Genomic DNA, 24,797 nt, shown 5'->3' with positions numbered 1-24,797 from the left:
TGTCATCTCTTTTCTCTTCTTTTCCACAGCCCACCAAAACCCACAATCTTGATGCCCAGGCTTCACCTCCTACACAATCTGCTAGAAATAGGGTGGTGATGGTTCCTTGGTGGTCGGATCACACAGCTTTAACGAAAAGGTGACGGAATCAAGGTCGCCGGGTTTAATGGTGGTGGTTCCTTAGGGGATCAACAGCAACAGCCACATCGCTAGAGAGACCAAGCCTCAAATTGACGCGGGTGATTTTTAGTTTGAGGAGAATATACTGAAGCTGCAGCAGCAGAAGCTTCAATTCCACATTTACACTGAAAACAATAGTGTTTTCCAGTTTTACCCTTGAAAATATGTCCACATTAGAGAGGCGTGCTATTTTTAGTCGAAGAAATGAGCAAATACGAGCATTATGACCAAAATGGATCATAATTTATATGTTAAGGACTATTCTGGCTAATTTTAAATGTTATGGACTAAAAAAGATTTTTGTGTAAATATTAGGGATCAATTTCACAAATTTCCCTTAAACAATACAAGTTCCAATTCCCCAACACAAAAGACAAAGCTTACTACTTGCACAAGCAGCCAAAATTGTCTCGTCTAATTGGTAATGCTCAAGCCTTTTGCCTCATCGCCTCTTAGGATTGGGAAAAAAAAAGTCATCTTTGGTATGAATTTGAACCCTTTTATTAGCAAAAATAAAAAGTAAAGAAAAAAGGGTAAATCTTATATACACTGATAGTACATACACTATCACCGTTGGATTCATGACACATGTGTAAAACTTGAATTTCAAATTCAAATTTTACATGGTTGTCATTCATCCAACGCTAACAATGTATGCACTGTCAGTGTAGGAAAGATTAATCCAAAAAAGAATTTGAACCCTTTTACTGTTGCATTCGTGGAAAGATACAGTATCTTAAGCCCGCAGCATGATTTCAACAAGCAACCAATATATTGCATCCTCAGTTAGCCGCCATGCATGCAATGCAAGTACATAGGCATGGCCTTAACTACGTAGCGTAATTTTGCATCAAAATTAAAGTGATTAAAAGTGGCAAGAAGAGCTCGTGTTTTAAATAATACAGAATCAACAAAAGAGATAAGATCATGTGTTTGGAAAATCGCCCTGCACTGCATATATTGGTTTGCTTTGAATGTACACGTAACAGCATGGCCTCCTCAACTTGGGAATTTCCCATTGTTTTGAAAACCGGATCGGACCGGCTGGTTTGACTAGTCGGATTCCAAATCATTCATAGCTCCAGTCTGATTCATATTTTAGATTGATTGGACTCAAAAATCGATAAGAATCGTATGAATCGGAGTGAACTGTTGAGCCGGCAATGTTTTTTTTTGTCTATTAAATTGAAAAAAAATTTAAAAAAAAGAGTAGGTTTTCATTAACCCTGAAGAATAATTATTAAATGCCAAACGACTCACTTTAAATACTAATTATTAAATGCCAAACCCACTCGTTTTCTTCTCATTTTTTTGCCTCATATCAAGTTTGCATCTCTATTTTCTATTTTCAAACTTTTTCCAAACTCCAAACTTCTTTTTTTTTAAATTGCCATCTCTAAATTTCAAAAAGGAAAATTTGCCAAATTGGTCCCTAACATTTACCAAAAATATTTTTTTAGTCCCTCACATATAAAATCAGCCAAAATTGTCCCTCACATTTAAATTGTGATCCAATTTGGTCCTAATGCTCGTTTTTGCTTATTTTTTCGACTAAAAATAGCACGCCTCTCTCATGTGGTCATATTTTTAGGGGCAATACCGGAAAATACATTTCATTACAAGTTGAAAGAAGCCATCTTTCCTTCATCTAATTGCCTCACTAACCCATTGAAATTGAAGAGGGAAAACACAATAGCAAGAAATTAGGAAGAAGAAGCTGACCTTTGAAGAGTAAAATGGATCCAAACGAGCAATGTCTTTGTGGAAAGGAGCCTATCATTGTAACTTCTTGGAAACCTGCAAATCCGAGAAGAAGATTCTATGGTTATCCAAATTATGGAGTAAGCTTTCTAGAAATTTCAGGTCAGTTTGGGTTTAGGATGTGGGGTTAAAATTTGGTCTTGATATCTAATGTTCTTCATGCATTTTACGTAACTCGTGCTTGTGGCTACTTCAAGTGGTATGACCCACCAATGTGTAGTAGATCTGTGTCAATAATACCTGGTCTATTAAGAACAATCAACCGGCTATAAGCTGATCAAGAACAGAGAATCCGAAGAGATAAATTGCTTTGGACTGCTTTGGTTGTCTCTTGGATGTGCACTTTGCTGCTGTTAATAAGCTAGAATTAAACAAAAATTGGAAGATAGTTATTGGTGGGTCTAGCATGTTGTTTTAATTGTGTCTGGCTTTATCAAAGGCTATGAATCCGAGAGTATGTAGCAGTATCCAAAATATGAAGAGGCTTTTTGTACCTACTGCACTTTTGTTAATGGTTGTGTAATAGTAACTATTGCACTTTTGTTAATTATTGTGTAATAGGAAAGGCTCATGTTTGTACCATTTACAATTATGAATGCAAAGCTGCATTTTGGTCAATTGATTGTCGGAAAGGGAAATTTGCCAATGTAAAAGAAAGCTGATGAATGACCATGTCTCTTAACATTGAATTTGAAGACAATAAGCTGCAGAATTTTGTAGCAAATGTTTGAAGCAGCCAAGATTCTCTTTACAGCAGTGCCAAAAACTAACAACAAAATATTTACAGCAAAAACTAACAGCCAAGATGCTCTTTACAGCAGTGCAAAAGTTTTAGCTCAAGTCGTAATACATGAACTATAATATCCCAAAAGCAAAACACAACATAAAAGTTGTAACTAAAGCCACCAAAAGATACTTAAACAAGCCACTAGCACTTCAATTTTCCTTTTGCTTTCCACTGATCTTCGAAGATTCATATGCCTGTCCTCGAGAAAGCTCTGCAACAGTGGAAGTGCACCTACCTTTGGTATGACCATATTGGTAGCAGATATAGCACTTGTACTTCCCAATATTCTCCACCTTGACAATTTTAACGAAGGCTTGTTAGACAACATAAAGGTAAAATATGAGTATTTGACAAGCAAAAGATGTTTATGATACTCACTGGAATACTTGCAGCAGTAGAATAGTTTGATGTAGATTGTTGACTTCACAATGGTGCACCTGCCATGAGATCCTCAGACATTTGAGTATTTGACTTGGAAACTGGAGGTGTAGGTCTAACAAATCCATGTGAATCAATCTCAGTAGAGACATTTTGTGTCTAGCTTGGACACTTCCTACTATTGTGGCCAGTCTTGTTACATTTTCGACACTTATACACCATTTGCCCAATTCTAGATAACTTTTGCTGCTGCTTATTTTGCTTTTTACCTGTACTGGTTCATCTGCCTCCCTTCATCTAGCCTTTCGTGGTCTACCAGGAAGTTTTATGTTCTCAAGAGGTAGCACCGGCAGCATGTCAGAATTTTTCCACATTTGCTCAGCATTCATTGGGTTTATCATGGGTTCATATGCCCTCATGTAAGCTTCTTTGGAGTAGTAATCATGTACAAACTTCTCGGATTCCTCTCCAGTGTCACAAATTGCAACAATGGCATGTGCACAAGGAATGCCATTAAGGTCCCACTTTCTACAACTACAACATCTACTAATAAGGTCCACAGTATACCTATCACCATACATGCACCTAACTTCAAATTTTCAGTCCTTGGAATGGTTAGGAATGTAGTCATTTGCAACAAGCTTATTTTTCTCCAACTTTTTCAGAATTGTAGGACATATCTCCCCAGTGTATTTCCTTATCCATTCCCTCTTTTTTTCCATTCTAACCATTAAGTAAAATCTAATGGTCTCCAACATGTTAAGAATTGGTTTATGCCTAGCATCAAGGATTGTGGAGTTAAAACTTTCACACAGATTATTCAACAAAATATCACATTTTACACTTGTTTTAAAATGTGATCTTGTCCACTCCTTTGGATAAGTATGATTTACCAACCAATTGTAAGCACCTTTATCAAACTCTTTTAGTGACTCCAATCCAGCAAATCTATCCCTATAAGAAGCTCGTGCTACAACCCATATCCTTTCCTTGAGAGCTAAGCCTAGATGTTGTTTTTTGAAATTATTATACATGTGCCGCAAACACATGCGATGCTCAACCCCTGATAGTACGTCTTGAATAGCTTGAACTAGCCCCTCTATAAATGAAATAAAAAATCAAACCCATATTACTATCACTAAGTATTATCATAACAACAAGGCTGATAAAGTTAGTTATATATTACCTTTTGCTTGTCGGTTATAAATGCCCAAATGCTTTCATCAATAATTTCAAGGTCACATTTTAGCTCTTCTCCAAACCATTTCCAAGAGTTCTTATTTTCAGTCTCAACTATGGCATACACTATCAAAAATAGATGATCATTTGGATCAATACCAACGGCTGTGAGAAGAACTCCCTTATGACAGCCTTTTAAGTGACATCCATCAAGACCTACAACATATCTACAACCCTGCAGAAACCCTCTTTTACAACCATCTAGGCACAGATGGAATCTTTGAAACTCATCATCACCCTCATTATTCTCAGTTGTAGTCATGAACACATTAGAGTTAGGATTTGCCTTTTGAAGTTCTTCACAGTAGCTCCAAAGTTTACTATACTAGGACATGACATCATGATGTATCATCTCTTTAGCTTTTGCCCTTACCTTATACCCCACATTTAGGGCTGTCAACGGGCCAGGTCCGGGCCGAAATTCATAAATCCGGACCCGGACCCGTCATATTGCCTTAATTCTGGATTCGGCCCGAATACCCGACGGGCTTTCTAATACTTCTACCGGACCCGTATCCGATGGGTCCCGGGTCCGGGCCGGGTCTACCCGGCAAAAAGGCCCGTCAAAACCTGTTCAAATAACACACCTGAAAATGCTCAAGGACTAACTAGAAAGATAATATAAAATAGGTTTCAGCCAACAGATTTCACCTGAGAATGCATTTTCAAGGACCGAAAATGCTCAAGAGTTAAATACTTAAAAGATTTCAACCAACAAGGAAATAAAAGATAATATAAAGTAACATCAACAACAAAATAGAAGATGTAGCAAACTATTCATTAATACAATAAACTTCTAGTGTTAAAGGCGGGGACTCAAAAACTAAGTCCGCTTCTTGAATCTAATCCAACAAAGTCATATATTAACAACAAAGCCAATATGACATCCAACAAATTACAGTTTCTAAAAAGTCCAATCAAACAATAATATCAAATACATCAACCAACAAATGAAGTCCTGTCAATTACAATAGTCTTCATAGCTCTCAAGTTTCACAATTTTCTGCAACGAAAACAAGGATACAATATATTTGTAAACTAATTACTAATTAATACAAAAAAAATCAGGTAAGAGAGAAATCAAATTGGCCTTACTCAAATACATCACCCTAACTTGATAACTTTAGAAGAATCACCCAAATCTTCTCCAAATAATTCTAAGAAAACAAAGAGAAAGAAAGTAGTTAGTCTTTCTAGAGTAACTCGACCAAACAAACTTGTAATATGGATTTAAAAAGAAAAAACAACAAAAGAAACATAAACATGAAGGACTTACTTCTTTTCTTTTTCAAAGGTAACCAATCTCCAGTTGTTATCAAAGCTTCGACCACATCAGGAAGTAAAGAAGCACAAGTCTCATCAATTACCCTTCCGCCAATGCTAAATGCTGATTCCGATGCCACAGTAGTAGCTGGAATTGCAAGAATATCACGAACCATGTTGCTAAGAATAGGAAATTTTGGACTGTTTGCCTTCCACCAACCTAGTATGTCAAAATCATCTTTTCTTGGAAATACAGGCTCATCCAAGTATGATTGCAATTCAGATTTTTGGCTAGCAAGAATAGTAGAAGAACATGATTGTTGATACCACTTGTCAAAATCAGACAACTTATCATCATCATCATCTTGTACATCTATATTTCCACAAGTAGAAGTCCCTTCTCCTATATTATCAACATAACTCGAAAAAGGAGCAAGGTCACCTCCATATTAACAAACAAATCAGCAATAGCATTATGAACTCTATCCACATATCTTTCACCACCTTCTCCATAAAGTTCATTGTAATAATACTCTACTAAAGCCAACTTAAATCTAGGATCAAGCACCACAGCAATAGCTAGCACCAAAGAACATTCTTCCCAATATTTCTCAAATTTTGCTTTCATTGGAATAGCCATTTCTCGAATAAAATCATGCTCACTAACTTCCCATTGCCTCATCTTAAGACGAAGATTACATATATCGGGAAAGAAAACATTTGCTGTGGGAAAATTAGAACCACGAAAATGACATGTGGCTTAATAAAATTTTTTCAAACAACCATGAACAATACTGGCCACTTTCCAATCATTTTCTGAAGGATTCAACTTGTAATTTCTGTCCATTTGTTCTAAACGACAAAAAGCTTCCTTCAAAGGCAAAGCAGTCTCAAGCATCAAGAATGTAGAATTCCATCTATTTTGAACATCCATACCCACTCTTTTTTTATTTTTCAGCTTGCATTGATTAATTGCATTATCAAACTTTTGAGAAGAAGAAGTAGACCTTTTTAAGTACTTTATGGTCTCCCGAATCTTATGAAGCAATTTTCCAACAATAGCTAACCCATCTTGCACAATCAAATTAAGAATATGTGCACTACATCGAACATGAAAAAGATCACCTCCTAAATTGAGCAATGACTTATCCAATAGCCATGATTTCAAACATTTAACCATTGAATCATTTGAAGACGCATTATCAACAACAACAGACGTCAGCTTCTTATCAATGTTCCATTCCAAGATGATATCAGAAATAAATCTAAATAATGTTTCACCATCATGAGGATATGGAACAGATTTAAAAGCAATAATTTTCTTTTTCAATTCCCAATGTTCATTGACATAGTGAGCTGTCAAACAGGCATACGCAAAATTTTGGTGATCTGATGTCCAAAGATCAGTAGTGAGACTTATCTTACCATCAAAATCATCCAAATACTTATACAATTTTGCCTTTTCTTCTTTATAAACACTAATCACATTTGCCCTGTCTGTATTTCGAGAAACCAGCTTAAAATTTAGCTCCAAATTATTCAGAAAAATCTCAAAGTACTCATGCTCAACTATGTTAAAAGGATAGTTGTGTTTTATTATAGCTCTAGCCAAATCCATTCTACTTCTCTCTTGATCAAACTTGAAAGTTTGAACTTTAACTTTATCATCCAAAGCATTTTTAGCCAATTGAAGTACTTGCTGCCCCCCACTTCTATGTCTTCTAGCAATGCAATTATCTATGTGTTTTTTCAAATGGCTTGTCCCGCATGAGCTATCCCCGGCCTTTTTTTTTTTACAATGCTTACATATGGCAACAATACCAGTAGCAGTCCTAACTCTATCCATATCAACCCATACCTTAGATGTTAATTTCTTTTCCCTAGGTTTCTTACATGAATCATCTTCTTTCACCTCTTCCTCTTCCGAATCCAAAATGGCAACCTCATTCTCATCAATTGTGCTACTTGGTCCTGTTGGATTACTTGGCAAAGATGACATCCTGCAATTAGTGAATAACAGAATTTATTAGATAAACATGATACAAGAGAAATTCCTTAGAATGTCACATTCAAACTCCAGTGAATGCAAAAAATCTAAATAGCAGAATGCAAAATTTTAAGCACGAGTATAAGATAGAACTGTCCAGTATACAATACTCCAGGAATGAATCAAGTTCAATGCGAAGTCTTATCATTAGCAAGCCATTGCATTGATTATGATAACACCAAATTGCAGTTTTAATAGAGGGGAAACAAGACAAGTTTTCATTACATTTAGTTCAGAACATGAATCAAATTCCTGCCTTCCTTGCTAGAAATGAATCAAGTTCCATATCTTTCACTTCACTCCACGTCTGTTTTCTAATTTAGTACCCAAAGAAATTACCTAAAGTCTCTCTTTCTCTATTTTTAATAATGTTGTTACGTAAAGTGAATTATGTAAACATTTTACAGTTTGAATTTTTGGTCGAACAATTCAATCCGATACAGAAACACCTCTGAGATAAGATCTGGTCCTTAATGAAAGTTCCTTTCTCTTCGATTTGTTAATTGACAATCCGAGAAGGCGACAAATTGAGCAGATTCATGTATGCATCAACCATTTGAAATTTATATTCAACTATAGACAACAGCATCACGACACACGAAGACAAATCCTATGGCAGCATAATTGAACTGGACGATTATTACCCAATCCCAAAAAAAAAACTAATTTAATGGCAAATATATCCACAATTTTCCGCATCATCAACCTGAAATTTCCTACTCCATTCATACCTTATGTTTTTTTTTGGTTTGGGGAGGTAAGAAGGTTTCGTTCTATAGCATTTCTCATATCTTCTCAATTTTTCCCCATAAAAAATAAAAAAAAAAAACTAACTGAGAGAGAAAGTTGGGCTGCTACTTGGTAGAACTAGAAGCCTGGAAGAGCTGGGTTTGCTGCAACCGTCAGACACCACGGCGGATTGGCGGAGCCGCTGAGGTAGAGCAAAAGAGGAGGTCTCGCGGAAGAGCAGGGCTTGCTTGAGTTGCTTCTTTGGAGCTGGCTAGACCCAGCGATTTCTTTGCAGCTGGGGATGGAGAGCAAACTAAAAGGTAGAAGCGTCGCCGGAGTCAGGAGGCAGAGGCGGTAATCGAGAGTCGAGAGGCGGCGAAAATGGGTAGGGAGCAAAAGAGGAGAGTGTGGCGGAAATGGGTAGAGGGTATTAGGGTTGAAAAAATTTGGGAATGAAAGTAACGTAGTAGGACAAATAGAGATAGGTATATATTTTTAAATTATTAATTAAATAAAAACGGGTCCGGGTTGAATACGGGCCGGAATGGTATATTCCGTATTCGACTCGCAAATTTATTAGACGAAACGGGTCGGGGTCCGGGTCCGGGTCACGGAACAATATACCTACCCGTACCCGGCAATTATTAGCGGGTCCGGGTCCAGACCCGGACCGTTGACAACCCTACCCACATTAGGTGCGATTCTAACTCCCAAGTCCTTGTGGACCTTTATCATAAAATCACCTACATTAAAATTTGGGTTCAGTCTAATGTCCACCAAATACTTGTTGGCCAAATATGTCACACTTGCCAGGCCGTGATAGGTTGTCCTATCACAAGTGTGAGTCAGCAGCATGTTTTTGATTTGGAATGTCACTTTATCACTTGTAACTGAGCAATATATGTTCCACATGCATCTCTTGCTTCTGCATATGGCTTTGCATCTGTTTGAATCATTTTTCCTAAACCTGATTTTCCTTCCATACTTCACTCCAAGTGATTTTGCAACATTGATAAAGTCAATTTTACACTTGAATAACAACCCAAGTTCAAACTTTGGGTCATCCATCTCTGTTGTAGGATTGAATACCCTAAACTTCTTCTTGTCCATATCCTTACTCCCTCCTTCATCTCCAGAACTCTCATTGTTGTGCAGCCCATCATGTGATGAATTATCTGACTCTTTCATGCTGCACTCATTATTCTTCTTCATTAACAGCAGTTTCCTGTACCTTTTCTTTACCTTTTTTTGCTGTCTTGAACTGTTTAGCAACATTAGTCCAATCTGCAAGTATTTCACTAATAGATTTCATTAGCTCTTCTTCATCACTTATAGCATATTCGCTATCATACAGACTCTCGGGATCACTTGAGAAAATATCCTCTCTGATCTGCTCCTTATTTTTTTTAATGACTTTTTACCTTCAGCCTTTCTATTGGATGTCTTTCTTGACTTAGTTGGTGCTCTTCTTTCTTGTCTGCCTTTGCGATGTCTTTTATTTCCATTACCATCAATTTCTGTAGCTCCATCAATTGCATGTTCACCTACATCAGTTTCTACAGCTTCAGCAGTCTCATATTCAGCAGCATCAGGAGTTTCATGTTCAGCAGCATGAGTTTCTGTAGCTCCTCTAGTCTCATGTTCACCATGCTTACTTTTGTTTTGGGTTTGAGATGCACTTTGGCATGATCCACTCTGGCCACTAACACCACTTTGAGCAGCAATATCTTGATGGCCAACATCCTTTCTCCTCTGCTGCATTTTCAATCTTTTTGCAAATGAAGTTCTCTTCTTTGAAATATGTTTCATTCTCTTACCAGTACGTGAAGGAGTTCCTCCATCCATGTTAGCGCCTTGAAAACCACCATCAGTAGCAAAATTAGGTGTGACCACATGTATAGAATCTTCTTGAACATTCTCTGGTATGGCCACATGTACAGATTCTTTGCCAAGATGCTCTGGTGTGGCCACATGTACAAATTCTTCATTATTCCTATTACTATCATTCCTTCTTCCTTCTTCATCACCAGCAAAATGAGGTAGATTATATGTTCTTCGATGAATGAAGAACACATCAACTAACCTATACATCATCCCTAATTTAGCCAATGCAGCAGCATCCTCCTCCTACAACATATACACTAATCCATCTGCCATATTCCTACCAGGAATCAGGTAGTAGTAACCCACTGTATAAGGCTCAAATCCAAGGTTGTTAGCTACTTCGTCCAACTTACACAGAGACCATTTTTCTAGATTACAACCATCAACTATGTCAACTGAACCCCTATATAGTCTCTATTTCCTGTATCTCTAAGTTCACCTCCAAAGTGTATACAAATAGAAATATGCATCTCATTGGCCCCTGTCAGCCATTAAAACGATAATTACTTTGGGACCATGACAGAAAGGTGGAGCCTTTCATAATAAAAATTGGGGACCACAGCAAAACTAAGTAAAATAATGAACAATCTTCAATTAATTAAAGCAAAATACAGTCCTAAGCAAGATTTGTCAACAATTTTTAACCACGTTGGTAAAAATACCATAATCCATTGTGAAGTTTCATTTTCCCGATTCGTTCTGCATCTTTTCAAAGATTTTCTTCACGATTTTCTGGCGAAACCTTCGATCATTTTTCAATCACACTCTACAGCTTTGTCATCGTCATCATCGTCACTAACATTTCCAAGTTACGCTTGTTAATTAGGGGATGCAATTTAGGGTTTCTTGAAACTGTAATTTGAGGGAGAAAGGTGAAAGGGGGTGGTGGTCCCCTATCCTTTTACTTTAAAACGATAATGAAATGTATTTTTCGATTTTGCCCCTAAAAATATGACCACGTGAGAGATGCGTGCTATTTTTAACCGGAGAAATGAGCAAAAATGAGTATTAGGATCAAATTCGATTACAATTTAAATGTGAGGGACAATTTTGGCTGATTTTATATGTTAGGAACTAAAAAAGTGTTTTTGGTAAATGTTAGGGACCAATTTGGCAAATTTCCCTTCCAAAAACGCAATTTAGAATTTAAACTCGCAATCTCTAATTCCCATGATGTGAATTTTGTATATATTTAGAATATTGTGCTAATTTTGGGTTGAATTTAAGTTTATTTTTTGGTAAATACAATTGATATTGAGATAAATTTATTTGTTTTAACTTATAATCTAAAAAATTTATTTGTGAAAATCCAAGTTCTTTGAAAATATTAAACTTTTCATTATATAAAGTCTTAAATTAGCCCATTGCATGTCTTATTTTGTGCATATATATTTATATAAATTATTTTTTAAAAAAGTCATTGAACCAGGGTTGAACCGATTTAACCGATTGAATCTCGACCCGAACATCTCGCCGATTTAATTAATGGCTCGAGTTTCAAAACATTGGAATTTACCCTTAATTAGTCCATGTAGTAGATATCTACAAGAAGTCAACTTAGGCTAGCTTGCCGCCAGCCACCCTTCAAATTTAAAGTGACAAAACATTCAGTCTACTAGTACACCACACGGTCCACACAGATTAATCAACAGTCAAGGATTCATCAGTTTATTAGTCATTACTAGCTTTGATTTCTCAATCATTCAGGAAAGTCAGCCATGAATTAGTAAGCGGGCTATACTCACATATATATCGTACCTTGTCATTGTTAGGCTCAAGTAGACAATGGAGTGACTGCTCAAGTTGTTTGAAATTATGCAACCCTCGTGTTATGGTGTTCAATTTGCTCATCTGATTAGAAGAAATAGAAGTGTTATCCAAGGTACTTATTATTGATGATACCATCTCATTGGGCTACATCCCCACATTATTAGTTGTCGCAAGCCACAATTAATTAAGTAGTTATCCTCTTAGCAACAGCAACAAAACTACTTGATAAAGTGTTTAATGATATCTTTGTTAAGACAAATAATGAAGTTTTAAACGTGCTCAATTATTTTAGAGAAGATATTAATCCGTGGTTTAGTGGAGGCGGACAATAATGAGTTGCAAAGGATGGGTCTACAAAAATTCGTTGAGATCTCAGTTGTTTTAGAACGATATTTATTAGGTAAAAAAAAATTATGGATCCTGTCACAAAAATCAAATGTGAAGTATTCCAGTGTTGTTTCACTTGAATTAAGTGCACATATCACATTTCCAGTGTCTATATATTCGTCCCTTCCTGCTCAATCTTCTCGATTGCTGACATTGCAAATTGGCAATACCAAGTGGTCGACACGAAACTATGCAATATTCCCTAAATGCCGTGTGTGTGCGCGCGTGTTTTTTTTTTTTTTTTGATAAAGTATTATTTTAAATATTAATTAAAATAACTACTGTAATACTTTTTATGACACAATATACATAAAATAAAAAGACAAATAAAAATAAAAATATTTAAAAAATATGTCTGTGATGCACGCAAAATAATTAAAACGTGTTTGAAAGGACTCGTGATAAACAACTTTCATCATGGGATGAGGAGGCGACCCACTCTTTTTTTTATGGTAATAATAATAATATTTTTATAACTTAATCTATTCTAATATAGGGAAAGGGAGTTTAAAGAGACTTTGCTGCAGGTAGAGTTCGAACCTCTTGCTCATAGTTCAAAAAGGGCTAAGTCCCTTTTTTTTATGGCCATTGAGCCAAAGCCCAATGGTTAGGAAGCAACCTACTCCAGGGATAAAGAATATGATAATGAAATGTTTAAGGTGCTTAATTGCAACCAGCGTGAGATCAGCTAGAAAAAGTAGGTTGGGGAACCCACGCGTGAGACTGCAACTAAGGCACAAATGCGCAAGATTCCACTTGCCCGGTTGCGTTCACAAAGGAAATGCGCAAGCAAGATTCGGTAGCCAATCTCTTTTCACACGGAGCCGGCTCATTGGGTTTGGCTAATACTCCGCAGCTTGAGTGGTGGAGCTTCAAAAAATCACCTCTACTTTTGCCCTCTTGCTTTACATCTTAAGTAAATTTTATATATATTTACAGTGTATACACTATTACGATTTGATATATTATGTATATGTAAAATTTAAATTACAAATTCAAATTTAAATTATGTGTCATGCATCTAATGGTGAAAGTGTGTACACTGTTAATGTATAGAAGATTAATTCTTATATTTTTCAAACCATTTTCTGAATTGTTGTAAATAAATGTTGTTCTTTTTCCTTGAACATATTAACAATTTATCATGTTTACGTATATCAGTCTACTTTTCCTCCCTTGCTTTAAATTTATTTTCAAGCCATTTTCTCAATTGTGGTAAATAAATATTTTATCACTTTCTGTGTGTCTCGTTTCAAAAAATTGGGAGAAAATGTTTTTAACCATTATTTTGAATCGAATCAATCTCATTAGACATATATTATACATGTAGATAATGTTGAAACTATGCCAAAAATGCATTCCTCTTTTGGTACAAATAGAAGTAATTTTCTATCACATTTTTTTTCTTCTTCATTTATAACTAAAGTTATTTCTAAAATTTAATGGTCCATCAATTAGCCGACTGAAGTGTGCTGAGCCACCACCGGTTCAATAAGCTTAAGTGGGGCTGGCGTCAACCAATCCAACCAAGAACAGTGGGACACCCAAACATTCCGAGGTCAAACGCACCATCACCTGCCAGGTAGGACACCCTTGTCATTAGGGGTGGGCAAAAAAACCCGCCGATCCGAAAATCCGATGAATCCGATCTGATCCGATCCGAAAAATAGGATACCCGATCCGATTTTTCTTAGCGGGGTAGATGAGGGTCGGGTACCCGAAAAATCGGGTACGGATACGGATCAGAAAAATAAAAACCCGCGGGTACCCGACCCGCAGGGTATATTTTATAAATATTAAAAAAGTAGGGATCATTTTATAATTTTGTAATTTTTAATTCTAAGTGCAAGTGAAGTGGCTCGCAGCCTCATATTCTAATCCTATATGATCTGCTCTTCTCATTTTTTTTGAAGAAAGCGAATATTCTCGGTGAAACATGAACAAAATGAAAAAAAAAATTTGTGAAACTCTGTTATAAAAATTGTTCATCCCTTTCATCTTTTTTATTTTTATTCTACCTCCATCGATCTTTCCTGCAAATCTTGCATCAATTCAATCAAAGATTTTTGTTTGGAGTTTCAATTTTCTGTTAGCTAGATAATTAAAATATTTGTGTCATTCATTTGCAATTATATCTCTTTAATTTGTCTCTTTTATTTAGTGTAAGAAATTTATTTTTCTTTTTCATCACCTTAATACCATAAGGTCTATTCCAAAGATGTAAAGAAGTTGGGGAAGATTTTTAACATTATTTTTGGTTATATTTTTTTCAAAAATAATTAGTTCTATTCAATTCTTTTCCGAACTTGATTTCACAATTGACTTATTTGAGATGCGGTCTTGTACCATATTATCCTTGGGGAAGTTACCAAATACTTATTATCCTTGTGTTTGTTGTGTTGTAGAAGTATGAAATGTGTGAAAATGGTGATGTACTCAAAATTATTATGAAACTTCGTTTTGTCTATTAGATATTCTAATATGTACTAAATTTATGAGATCGATTTGATTATTGGATGAAATGTGTGAGAATGGTGATGTATGGACTTTAATTACAATATCTCTACCAATATTAATTGGAAAAGCATGTTTTTTTTTATTGAAAAACATGTTGATATTAAGTAGAAAATAAAATTTTTTTATTGAAAAATAGTTTTTTTTAGGGGTGGGTACCTTATGACCCGCCCCTTTTTTTCGGGTACCCGCTATTCGGGTACCCGAAAATATTAGGAGCGGGTTAGGGTCGCAAAATGGCTGATCCGATATATTAGGGTCGGGTCAGCCAAATCATGTTAGGGGCGGGTACCCGACCCGTGCCCACCCCTACTTGTCATCCCTCCTGGCAACTTCTTGATCAGTTATCTGTAGGGGTGGCAATTTTCGACACGACCTGAAAACACGACACGAACCTAACACGAAATTAATGGGTTTGGGTTGAGGTTTTGGGAATTCGGGTCATAATCGGGTTGGACCCGATGAACCCGAAAAGAAAACAGGTCGATTTCGGGTCAACCCGTGGTGACCTGATATGACCCGATATGACCCGTTTACGAATTAAAAATAATTTAATAAATATAAAAATAATTTTATCTAACTAACCTAAGTTATTCTTTTTTTCAAAGGCATTAATTACTTAATCATAAATGAATTTATTTAATTTGTGTGAAGTTGAAATTATTATATTTGGACAAATAATATATTATATTATTTTTTACTTTTATACTGTTTTAATTTATTTTATATTTTGTTTGGGATAAAACACTTTTACGGTGTTTAATTTATTTTAGATTTGGTTTGGAATTACTTATTTAAATTTTTATTACTTGATTATGTAATTAGTTTTGTGAGAAATTGATTTTATTAGAAATTACAGTGATAAATTAATAAATTAAAATTAAGTTTCGGGTCATTTCGGGTCGACCCGCCAACCCGTCAACCTGAAATTTTCGGGTTCGGGTCAGCATACCTGACCCGTCACGGGTTGGCGGGTAGGGTTCGGGTCAACAGATTTTCTGGCGGGTTGACCCGAACCCGACCCGCCAACCTGATTTGGACCCGAATTGCCACCCCTAGTTATCTGCCAATGCCTTTTTCTTCGCCATGTATCCTTGTTGGTCGAGGGTTCCTGGATAGTCCAGTGCTCCCCATAGTGTAGATTAGTATAAAAATAAAATAAAATTTTATCATTACAAACACACACACACACACACACACATATATATATATATATGTATATATCTTCATTGGGATTTTGCTCACACAATTTACTCATACATCATTTTGCTTACATGGATCCCTTTGAAACGTGCAGAATTTTTTTTTTTTTTTTTTTTGCGTACATTATAGAAAATAGCATCAAATTTTTTCTTTTCATTATATGCATGTTCAATGGTCATATTTTTAGATATGAAATTGTTGTCTTTTGTGTAATTTTTTTGGTTGTTTGAATTAGTCATTAAAAGAAAATTTGTTTTTAAATATATTTTTCAATTACATTTTTATCTCTTTAATCATATTCTTATTTCATTTCACATACATCACGTTACAAAAAGTCCTATATTGTTATTTTAAAAGCTTTTTACCAAACATTACACCCTTTCATAACTCACAGTTTTTTGTATGAGTGTTTCGATAAATGGACTCTGCGAAGACACTTCAAAAGCCGGCAACTTTTGAAGTGCTCCGCAGCACTTAACTACTAAACCCCCCAAACCCCCCCAAGCGATGTGGGAACTTAACCCCACAGGGAACTTTACCAAACATTACACCCCCCATCTAGTTTTCTTATATTTTTAGTTTTTTATTATAGATTGTGGGGCCAAAGGCTCCCCCACGGGCCCTACCTGCCTATATATATATATAAACATCAACTTATGATCTTACTCTCTTGAATTCAATACTAATAATCGATTACAAGCATTCATTTGTTAGAAGATGGGAAACTGTATTATCAAAGAATCATCCACACAATGGGGAGGGGATGATTGGGGCTCTCCCTCGCCGGTGCCATCAGAGGCCAAGAAAACCGTGTTTTCTTCTAGTGGGGTTGGCCAAGACAATAAGTTGTATGCGAAGCCAATGCAAACAGAGGAGGAGAGTTTTCCTGGAGGAAAGAAGGGGGCTAAATCTCTTCCTTCTTCTGCCACAGCAGGGGCGGAGGTGAAGATCAAGATCACGAAGAAGCAATTGGAGGAACTTCTGAGTAAGGTGGATGTACAAGGGAAAACGGTGAAAGAGGCTTTAGCACTGTTGCTCAACCTTGGTGACGGAAATGAGACACATCCAAGGTCCTGGAGGCCTGCCTTGCAAAGCATACCAGAAGCTGAGATGTAAGGGCAGGTGTTAATTAGGTCCTGTAAAGTTTGTCAATTGTATTCGTATATTTGTTATGTCATGTAAAGTTTTTGATTAGGTTCTGAATTCAGATATAGATCAAGGACCTCTCAGCCTCCATTATCTCCATTTTGTCGCCACTTCCTTGATCCCAATGGAAATGGGGTGGAAATGGTTCTTGGAAATTTTGGCCTGTGTGAATAGGAAAGTAGTTGAACATGTTTCTTTTTCCTTTGATTATTTTCCTTGTAAATCTTTAATTGAGAGTTAGTTACATGAATCAAAGACTATCAGCAGCTAACCTACTCTTTCGTCCTTTTTTCCTTCCTTTTGGGATTTTCCTTTTTTTTTTTGGTGGGTTGGGTGTGTGGAGGGGGGGGGGGGGGTGGGGGCGAGGAGGGTGGAGGTGTTATACTACATCTATTTTATCAACAGATCCAGTTAATGCAAGTGAACTTCTGTTAACTATTTGTTTAGGTGTTCCTACTCTCTCTGCAAACATTTGATATTCTTAGATCTTGGATGGAATTATGGAAATTAAGTTTAGTGCCACTTTTCCAGTGGCAATTCAGTGCCACTTCTATATTTATGTTAAGTGCATGTCATATTTATTTAATTTGTCATATGTCATTTATTTAAATTTCTTCTATCATCACGTGATTAGTGGGATTGGCACTGAATTTGACACTAAGTAGTGGCACGGAGGATCGCAACTGATTATTAAAAACTTGATAAGTTGATGTATGGTAATTTTCTGAGGCATGGTTGATCATTGGGCTGTGTTTCCGGAAAAGAGGACGCGGATACAAGGAACATTAACTTGCTAAATAAATATTAGTTACTACTATGTAGTATTAATGAGTTACTCCACTTTTAGCCAAACCAGAAGACTAATTCATTGACATTATAACCCATAAGACTAATTCATTAACACTATAACTCAAAAGACTAATTCATTAACCCTATTACTCATGAGACTAATTCATGTAGAAGTGTCAAACTTTGCTCATTTGACAATGTTAAATGTGGTTGTCATTTTTGTTAGTCCACCAGAGGCCTGATTTATAATTTACCTGTTGATTTAGACGCTGGAGATACTGATCCCTACAAAATGTTACTTACATATTTGCCTCGCCAATCTGAGTCTGAGACCAAGGCTCTTGTCATGATGATGGAAACAGTGAGTAACAAAGAATCGTCCGGTTACACAACAACACTCTTTTTCCTTTTCAGATATTTTGTGGAGTACAAGTCTTAAAATTAAAAATTTTTTTTTTTTTTGAAATGTGGTACTAGGAGTGTTTGTGATACGAGTAGTAGGATCATCACTACCTCGTGAGAGGATGTTTTCGTTTTGTCCATTTACGTAGGGCAAGAGCTGGTGCCAAAATGTTTGAGAGCCTGTTTAACACCAATTTATGATGTTCAAGATTCCATTGGAATACATGAAGTCGTGAAGGGGATGGAGTTAGATGAAATTAAGTTTGTGAACGTCATTTGGAGCCTGGAAGCAGATCCGCATGGCAATCCGCGCATTGATCCACCTTGGATCACCGTGGAGCAAAGTTTTCTTCTTGATTTGTCTCTGCCTCGTATCTGACTACCAATCTAGTCATCTACCTCGCATATTCCAGTCAAACTGATCTTAGGGCTTTTAATTTTGTTTGATTTCTTTTATTTTGCTTGATTTTTTTTTGTTTAGTTGGTTAGTTAGTCATTATTATGAATAAATATGGTCAGTTATGTCAGCTATTTGAGCCATTTAAAAGTAGTTAGGAAAATAAGTGACTAAATCTTTGTCCAAATTGGATTAGTCTTAGTAGTTTAAATTTTAACTATAAATAGGTTTCTTCTTTTCCATTGTAAGACATTTGAAGAAATGAATTAATAAAAGTGAATTGTTCTACTCTTATCTTCTTGAATTGTACCAAATACTTGTGATGTTCAAAGTAAAATGATCATGTCATCTTGTTCTTTCAAACTACTAACTAATCCACTAAGTTTCTAGGGACGAGTTCTCTTTAAATCTAGTAAGATATTTGTTGTTCATAACTTTGTCAAGGTAGTTCCTTCCTACCTGATCGACTTAGTTCTTCAAAATAAATTCTTACTGGGTTGAGTTCACGTCAATTTGGCTAATCAATCCATTTGATTTTATTTTAATACATACTTATTTGACTAAATGATAATGCCTAAGTGATCACCAAAAGGGAATTAAGATGATACATTTTTGTAGAATTGCATTTTAAACATCCATAAAAATGTTATCTTGTTTGCTTACATATTAGATTATAGTAAAAAACAATAGAAAGGAGAATTCAAAAAGAAAAAGAACCAAAGAAATTTGCATAATATATTTTAGCAATAGGGGCAAAATCAATGATAATCAAGTTAAGGCGGTTTGTTTGGATTGAGAATTATTTATAAAAAATTATTTGTTTATATTATCAACACATTTTTTAACAATATTTTATATCACATCAAAAAGTGCTACAGTATTTTTTTAAATTATCCCAAATAATCTATTACCAAACACACACTGGCTGTAATATTGGCTTTAGCACACACACACCTTTTTCTTATTGACTTTAACATTGCTTATAATCCATGATTTTGACTCAATTACTATTCGACCTAATCTCAAACACATTTTTATTAAGTTGGAGGTCGAATCAAGTTTTTTTTTTTTTTTTTTGGTATTCAAAGAAAACGTCAAATCAAGCCCTAATGGTTTAATCTATTTATATATGATCTCATAATAAACTGCAAGGAATGAACGCCAAACTATTATAGTTGCATTTTTGGACTCGAAGAAGCTAAATCAAATTTGTAAAATTCTCCCGTCACGAAACGACAGCGTATAGCACAATAAGAAATCAAGATTACTTTGCAGATGCCCTTTTTTGAATGCAATTTTAATAAGATTAGAAGGAAAGGAAATGTTGGTAAAAGTTGAAATCCGCAAATTAAGCGCCAAAAAGTTCATTTTTGTATCTCATTTTGGCGCAAAAATAAATGCAAATCCTTTGAAAAAAATAAAAATAAAAAACCTAAACAGTCGCATTCGTCACCTCAATCCACCGCGCAATGGCGGATTTTGAACCTCCATCATTCTCACTAGGGTTCGATTTGGACCTGGACCCGGACCCGGAGCCCCAGACCGCTAGAAGACCCGAACCATCAACCAGCTATAATATCAAACCAGCTAAAAGATCATCTGCCGGAGCTACCATCCGTTCAAACAACAACGACGAGGAGGAGGATGATTTTGAAACGCCAACAATGGGCTTTAAACCGCAAGTATCGGACACACCTCGGACCCTCAAACGGCTCCGGCGAGGGCCCACATTAGCCACCCAGAAAGGGAAATCCAAGGAGGAGTGGTTCAATGTAGATGATGAGATTGAAGAGTTCTCTTCCCAGGAAGATCCGTCTCCAGGTGAAAAGATTGGATTTTTCACAAATTTCATTATTTTTCTTTTTTTTTTTTCCCCTTTCTAGTTTTTGAGTTCTGGGATCTTAGTAGCTTATTTGATTTCTCACACAGACAGAGAAACTAAAGGATAAAGTTTTTTTTTTTTTTGGTCCCCAGCGTTTTGAGTCTGTGAGAACAGAAAGGGGTTCATTTTTAGTAGCAAGCCCGGTTTGACAAGGAAGAAAGTTTTAGTTTTAAGGTTTTCATAAAGATATTGCTTTAGATTATGAATTTTCTACAGCTCTGGGAATTGTTATAGATCATAGATTAAGTCTTTCTTGTTATAAGGAGTGTTAAATAGGGTAATGTGCATGTCTAACAAAGTTGTCCGATTTGTGAGAATCTGATCGAGAACATGGAAATGAAGAATATGTAAGTTGAGAAATAGGAAACTATTGTCAAATTATTTAAAAGACTCCACGAATTATGAAAGTATATTGCCTCGATAAAACATCTTAGCAAGAAATCTGCAGTAGTAGAAGTCCAGTACATACATGAGTATGCGTACCCTATGACTAGCAGTCATAGTTTTTAGTGCAGAAAATATAAGATTGTAAAGACTTTAGTGTATTCCCTCCTGCAAAAGTTGAGTTTTTGTTGCTCAATTACTTGCTTCTTGCATTTGTTCTCTTATATCTGAATTTGGAGGACCATGTTTGTAACTTATATAATAAGTTCCCGTAAAGACTTAGGCTTTGTGGATTTACGCTTTCGTGTCTTTATGTTTGGGAAACCATTTTTGCCGTTCAAATTGAATTATAGTGCAAACCTTTAGCAGACTATTTGTGATGAATTAATAGGAGATTAGTAAATAACGAAATTTGGCATAAAATCTGTCCTACTCTTGGTGAAGGTGAAATGAGTACGTCTTGCACGTGTAAACATCAACATAACGTGGTAAAGCATTTGTTGTGGCTTCCAATCTTTAGTATGTAGTTTCATTTGGAGATGAACCTTATTGGCTTTAGTAGGCTATTGGGCAGGATTACTATTTACACAGATGAGGATTAGACATCAATTTTGCATCACTTGATTTAGTTCCCTTAAGCTATGATGTCATTGATGACTCTATGGTGGCACATGGGTGTGGGGATCTGTCTTCACAACCTATTTAGCATAACTAAATAACTGGTAATATTCTCACTTATTATTAGTACCTGATGATGACCTTTTCCGTTGTATCCGGGTTTTTATCTTTCAGCCATTTTCAGTATCATGTTTTTTGGTTGTTCAAAATCATCTTCTTTTGTTATTTAACAGATAAATGAAACCTGAATTCCGAGCAGTTAACACTCGCCCTTACTAAATGTGCAGTTTCAATAGCAGACAATGCTTCAAAGCATCACAATTCCATCTGCGGCAGTTCAAAGTTCACTTTAACTGGTCATGGGCTTGTAGCCTCACAATCAGCAATACAGGCAGAGGAGAGGAAGAAGAAAGAGGTTTCAAATGCTTCTACTTGCAACAGATTGGTTTTCCCTGAGTTACACGTCAGTCCCCTTAGAAAGTTCCAGTTGATAGATTCTGATTCTGATTCTGATGAACCTTCTCCCCCTGGAGGTCCACAGAAAGTAGTCAATCAAGTAGAATTTTCTTCAAAAGACAGAGCTTCTGGTCCCCACTTAGTTGAAGCTGCAGCTGAAGTGAAGAAATCTAAAGCGTCAGTTAGAATGTCCCAATCTGAGGATTTATGGAAAGAAATTCATTCAGAGAAGACCTTGAACATACCTACTCCAGCTTTTGATGAGGTTTGCGAGGAGTACTTCAGATCTGTGAAAGGTAAAAATGGATTTTGGAATTGCGACAAAGACTGTTATGAAACCAGCAATTTCAGTAAGAATAATGTAGAAGAACATGTGGCCGGGCCTCAACCACCTGCTCATGCCTATTATTATCACGAGGATCCAAGGATCCAAAAGCTCGTTCATTCTCGTTTGCCCAACTTTTTTCCCTTGGAGGCTGGAAACAACCAAGGACAGAAACAGCTTAATGCATGCCCAATTGATTACATGTAAGATGTTAATAATGTGCACACTTCAAAGTTTTAACGGATACTTCTGGTAGATGTATAATGTACCATGTCTTACTTATTCAGGGGCCAATTCAATCAACGAGAAATTCCGAAACATGGTAAAAAGGGACCTAAGAATGGGCCAAGCTCAACAAGAAGCCAAAAGAGTGCAAGAAAATCAAGTGTTCAAGAGTTGTCACAGGAATCAGAGAGCTGGATAAATCCTAGATGTTCTGCTAAAAATCCTAAAGATGCTGGCAAAAGAAGGATACATGCAGTAGGTAAATCTTCTGGGCACTGGTATACAGCTGCTGACGGAAGAAGAGTAAGTTGAAACACAAACTCCATTTGTCTGAAGAATTGCGTTCAGATTGTTGTTTTTTTTCAATAGTTTCTGAACATAGATCTACTGTCATGTTGAGTCTATATCTTAGCTGATAGTTTTCATGACTTAAGCACAATGATTCGCTTTAAGTTGGTTTTGTTACAGAAATATTTGGATTCTGCATTTCTATGTTGCTTGAGGTTTCTGATTGTTTTTTCCGTGTTGCTTCCTGTTCTTTGATACTTGCAATACGCTTTACTTTCCCTTTGTTTCTTTTTTCTATTGCTTTGTAGACGTAATAGTTTATGCCAAATTCACATCATATAGTGCTTATTAACCTAATGGTCATCTTCAGGTTTATGTAGCTGGAAATGGACAGGAGTTGACTGGTCAAATTGCTTATAGACAATACAGAAGGGTATGATCTGTGCTACGACTGAATACTGAATCTCAAAATGTCAGCCTCCCATGTGTTCTTCACAACAAAATAGTTTCTAAGTTGATCGAAGTTTGGGGCTGGCGGTTTCTTCGCTATATTGCTTTTAAACCTCATTCAGTTCAGCATAACTTTAGATTAATATAGATTGATAAATGATGTTGACAACATCCAGGTGTAGGTTGATTTAGCAGATTTATATTTAAAACCACATCATAATTGGTAGTTTTATGAATGAACCGTGATTGTATCATTCTTTTGGCTGACAGGAGAGTGGAGCTGGATTCAAGAAGTCCAAGAAGAAAGCAGCAACAAAGAAGAAACCTGCTAGAAAGAAGAAATAATCCTTGATTACCACTCCTCTCGGTTTCCTGCTATCTCACCTGTGTGACTCTATCCAATTAGGGCAGCTACATGAACCTAACTCAACCTTTTTCTTTCAAATATTTGAAAAAGAAGTGTGATTTATATGCATTGCTGAAAGAATAAAAAGGGCAGCTTGGTGTTGTATCTGTAAATGTTGATTGTGCAAAATTGTACTTCCTTTTATTTGGTTAAGATTGTTCAAGTGATACCAATATATTGTTACAGAAGAACCAAAAGTATTCGTAATTTACTTCATTGTGAATTTTGTTTTTGTTTCACAAAGAAAAAAGAAAAGCCAATTAATCATAATTGCATAATTTGTCAAAATGCTGCTACGTCTTAGATGGCAAGTGATTTCCTGGAAAAGGGACATTGCAATTTGTGGAAATTCCATCCATGTGGCAGTTGAACCAATTTTATAATAATATAAACAATCATTTGATCCTAGCATAGTACTATATGCTTGAGATTTCATTCATCAACTAGCCATCTGTCAAGCTTTTCCATTCTTGCCATAAGAGACCAACATTACTTGTAAAGGAAACTAGGGAATCAGGCTGTGTTAGGCACAGCATTGGCCCTTCAATGTGTTCTTACTTGTGTTGTGCCCTTGCTAAGGCAAGTTTCATATTATATGGTTCAAAGGCTGCCTTATCAATAAGCTCATGTACCATTCCTAATCACATAATAAAGACATAATTAACATAAGCACAGCTTAATAGCACAATTGTCATTTGCATAACTGTCAAGCAACTACATACTTTCCAGTGCGATTTTGTTCAAAACAAAGGTAGGGTAACATGTTAATTGCTTAATTCATATTTTATGACAGTTACTCCCTCGGTCTCATTGAAAGTGTCCTACTTTCTATTTTGGGATGTGTCAAAACATTTATCCTGTTGAAAAAGTCAAAACTCATTTTAGTC

At 36.0% G+C, this 24,797-nt stretch overlaps 2 protein-coding genes and 1 long non-coding RNA gene across 3 annotated transcripts; 1 reads left to right on the top strand and 2 right to left on the bottom strand.

Annotated features, from left to right (window-relative positions):
- Positions 1–3,399: 3,399 nt before the first annotated feature.
- Positions 3,400–4,607, bottom strand: LOC140014084 (uncharacterized). Its single transcript, XM_072064478.1, has 3 exons — positions 4,293–4,607; positions 4,004–4,203; positions 3,400–3,673 (listed from the first exon to the last, which is right to left on the bottom strand). The coding sequence occupies exons 1-3, from the start codon at positions 4,605–4,607 to the stop codon at positions 3,400–3,402; spliced, it is 789 nt and encodes a 262-aa protein (XP_071920579.1).
- A 717-nt stretch (positions 4,608–5,324) lies between these two features.
- Positions 5,325–5,719, bottom strand: LOC140014290 (uncharacterized). Its single transcript, XR_011821015.1, has 3 exons — positions 5,622–5,719; positions 5,441–5,502; positions 5,325–5,348 (listed from the first exon to the last, which is right to left on the bottom strand). It is a non-coding gene; the product is annotated as an uncharacterized lncRNA (long non-coding RNA).
- Positions 5,720–20,209: 14,490 nt separating this feature from the next.
- LOC113707995 (uncharacterized) lies at positions 20,210–24,063 on the top strand. The gene is made up of 5 exons (XM_027230419.2): positions 20,210–20,697; positions 22,048–22,744; positions 22,829–23,069; positions 23,425–23,487; positions 23,775–24,063. The coding sequence occupies exons 1-5, from the start codon at positions 20,346–20,348 to the stop codon at positions 23,847–23,849; spliced, it is 1,428 nt and encodes a 475-aa protein (XP_027086220.1). The 5' UTR covers positions 20,210–20,345; the 3' UTR covers positions 23,850–24,063.
- The last annotated feature ends 734 nt before the right edge of the window (positions 24,064–24,797 follow it).

This window comes from Coffea arabica, chromosome 9c (assembly GCF_036785885.1).
Source record: "Coffea arabica cultivar ET-39 chromosome 9c, Coffea Arabica ET-39 HiFi, whole genome shotgun sequence".
In the NCBI taxonomy this organism is placed as follows: Eukaryota; Viridiplantae; Streptophyta; class Magnoliopsida; order Gentianales; family Rubiaceae; genus Coffea; species Coffea arabica.
This window is presented reverse-complemented; position numbering and strand designations above follow the sequence as displayed.

What these genes read in the sequence shown, in the direction of transcription:
- LOC140014084 (XM_072064478.1), bottom strand. Translation starts at nt 4,607, where the DNA reads ATGACTACAACTGAGAATAATGAGGGTGATGATGAGTTTCAAAGATTC. An exon ending in TTATAACCGACAAGCAAAAG is followed by an intron (nt 4,204 to 4,292) that starts GTAATATATAAC and finishes TCATTTATAGAG; the next exon opens with GGGCTAGTTCAAGCTATTCA. An exon ending in GATAAAGGTGCTTACAATTG is followed by an intron (nt 3,674 to 4,003) that starts GTTGGTAAATCA and finishes GTATGGTGATAG; the next exon opens with GTATACTGTGGACCTTATTA.
- LOC113707995 (XM_027230419.2), top strand. Translation starts at nt 20,346, where the DNA reads ATGGCGGATTTTGAACCTCCATCATTCTCACTAGGGTTCGATTTGGAC. An exon ending in GCATGCCCAATTGATTACAT is followed by an intron (nt 22,745 to 22,828) that starts GTAAGATGTTAA and finishes TTACTTATTCAG; the next exon opens with GGGCCAATTCAATCAACGAG. An exon ending in CTTATAGACAATACAGAAGG is followed by an intron (nt 23,488 to 23,774) that starts GTATGATCTGTG and finishes TTTGGCTGACAG; the next exon opens with GAGAGTGGAGCTGGATTCAA.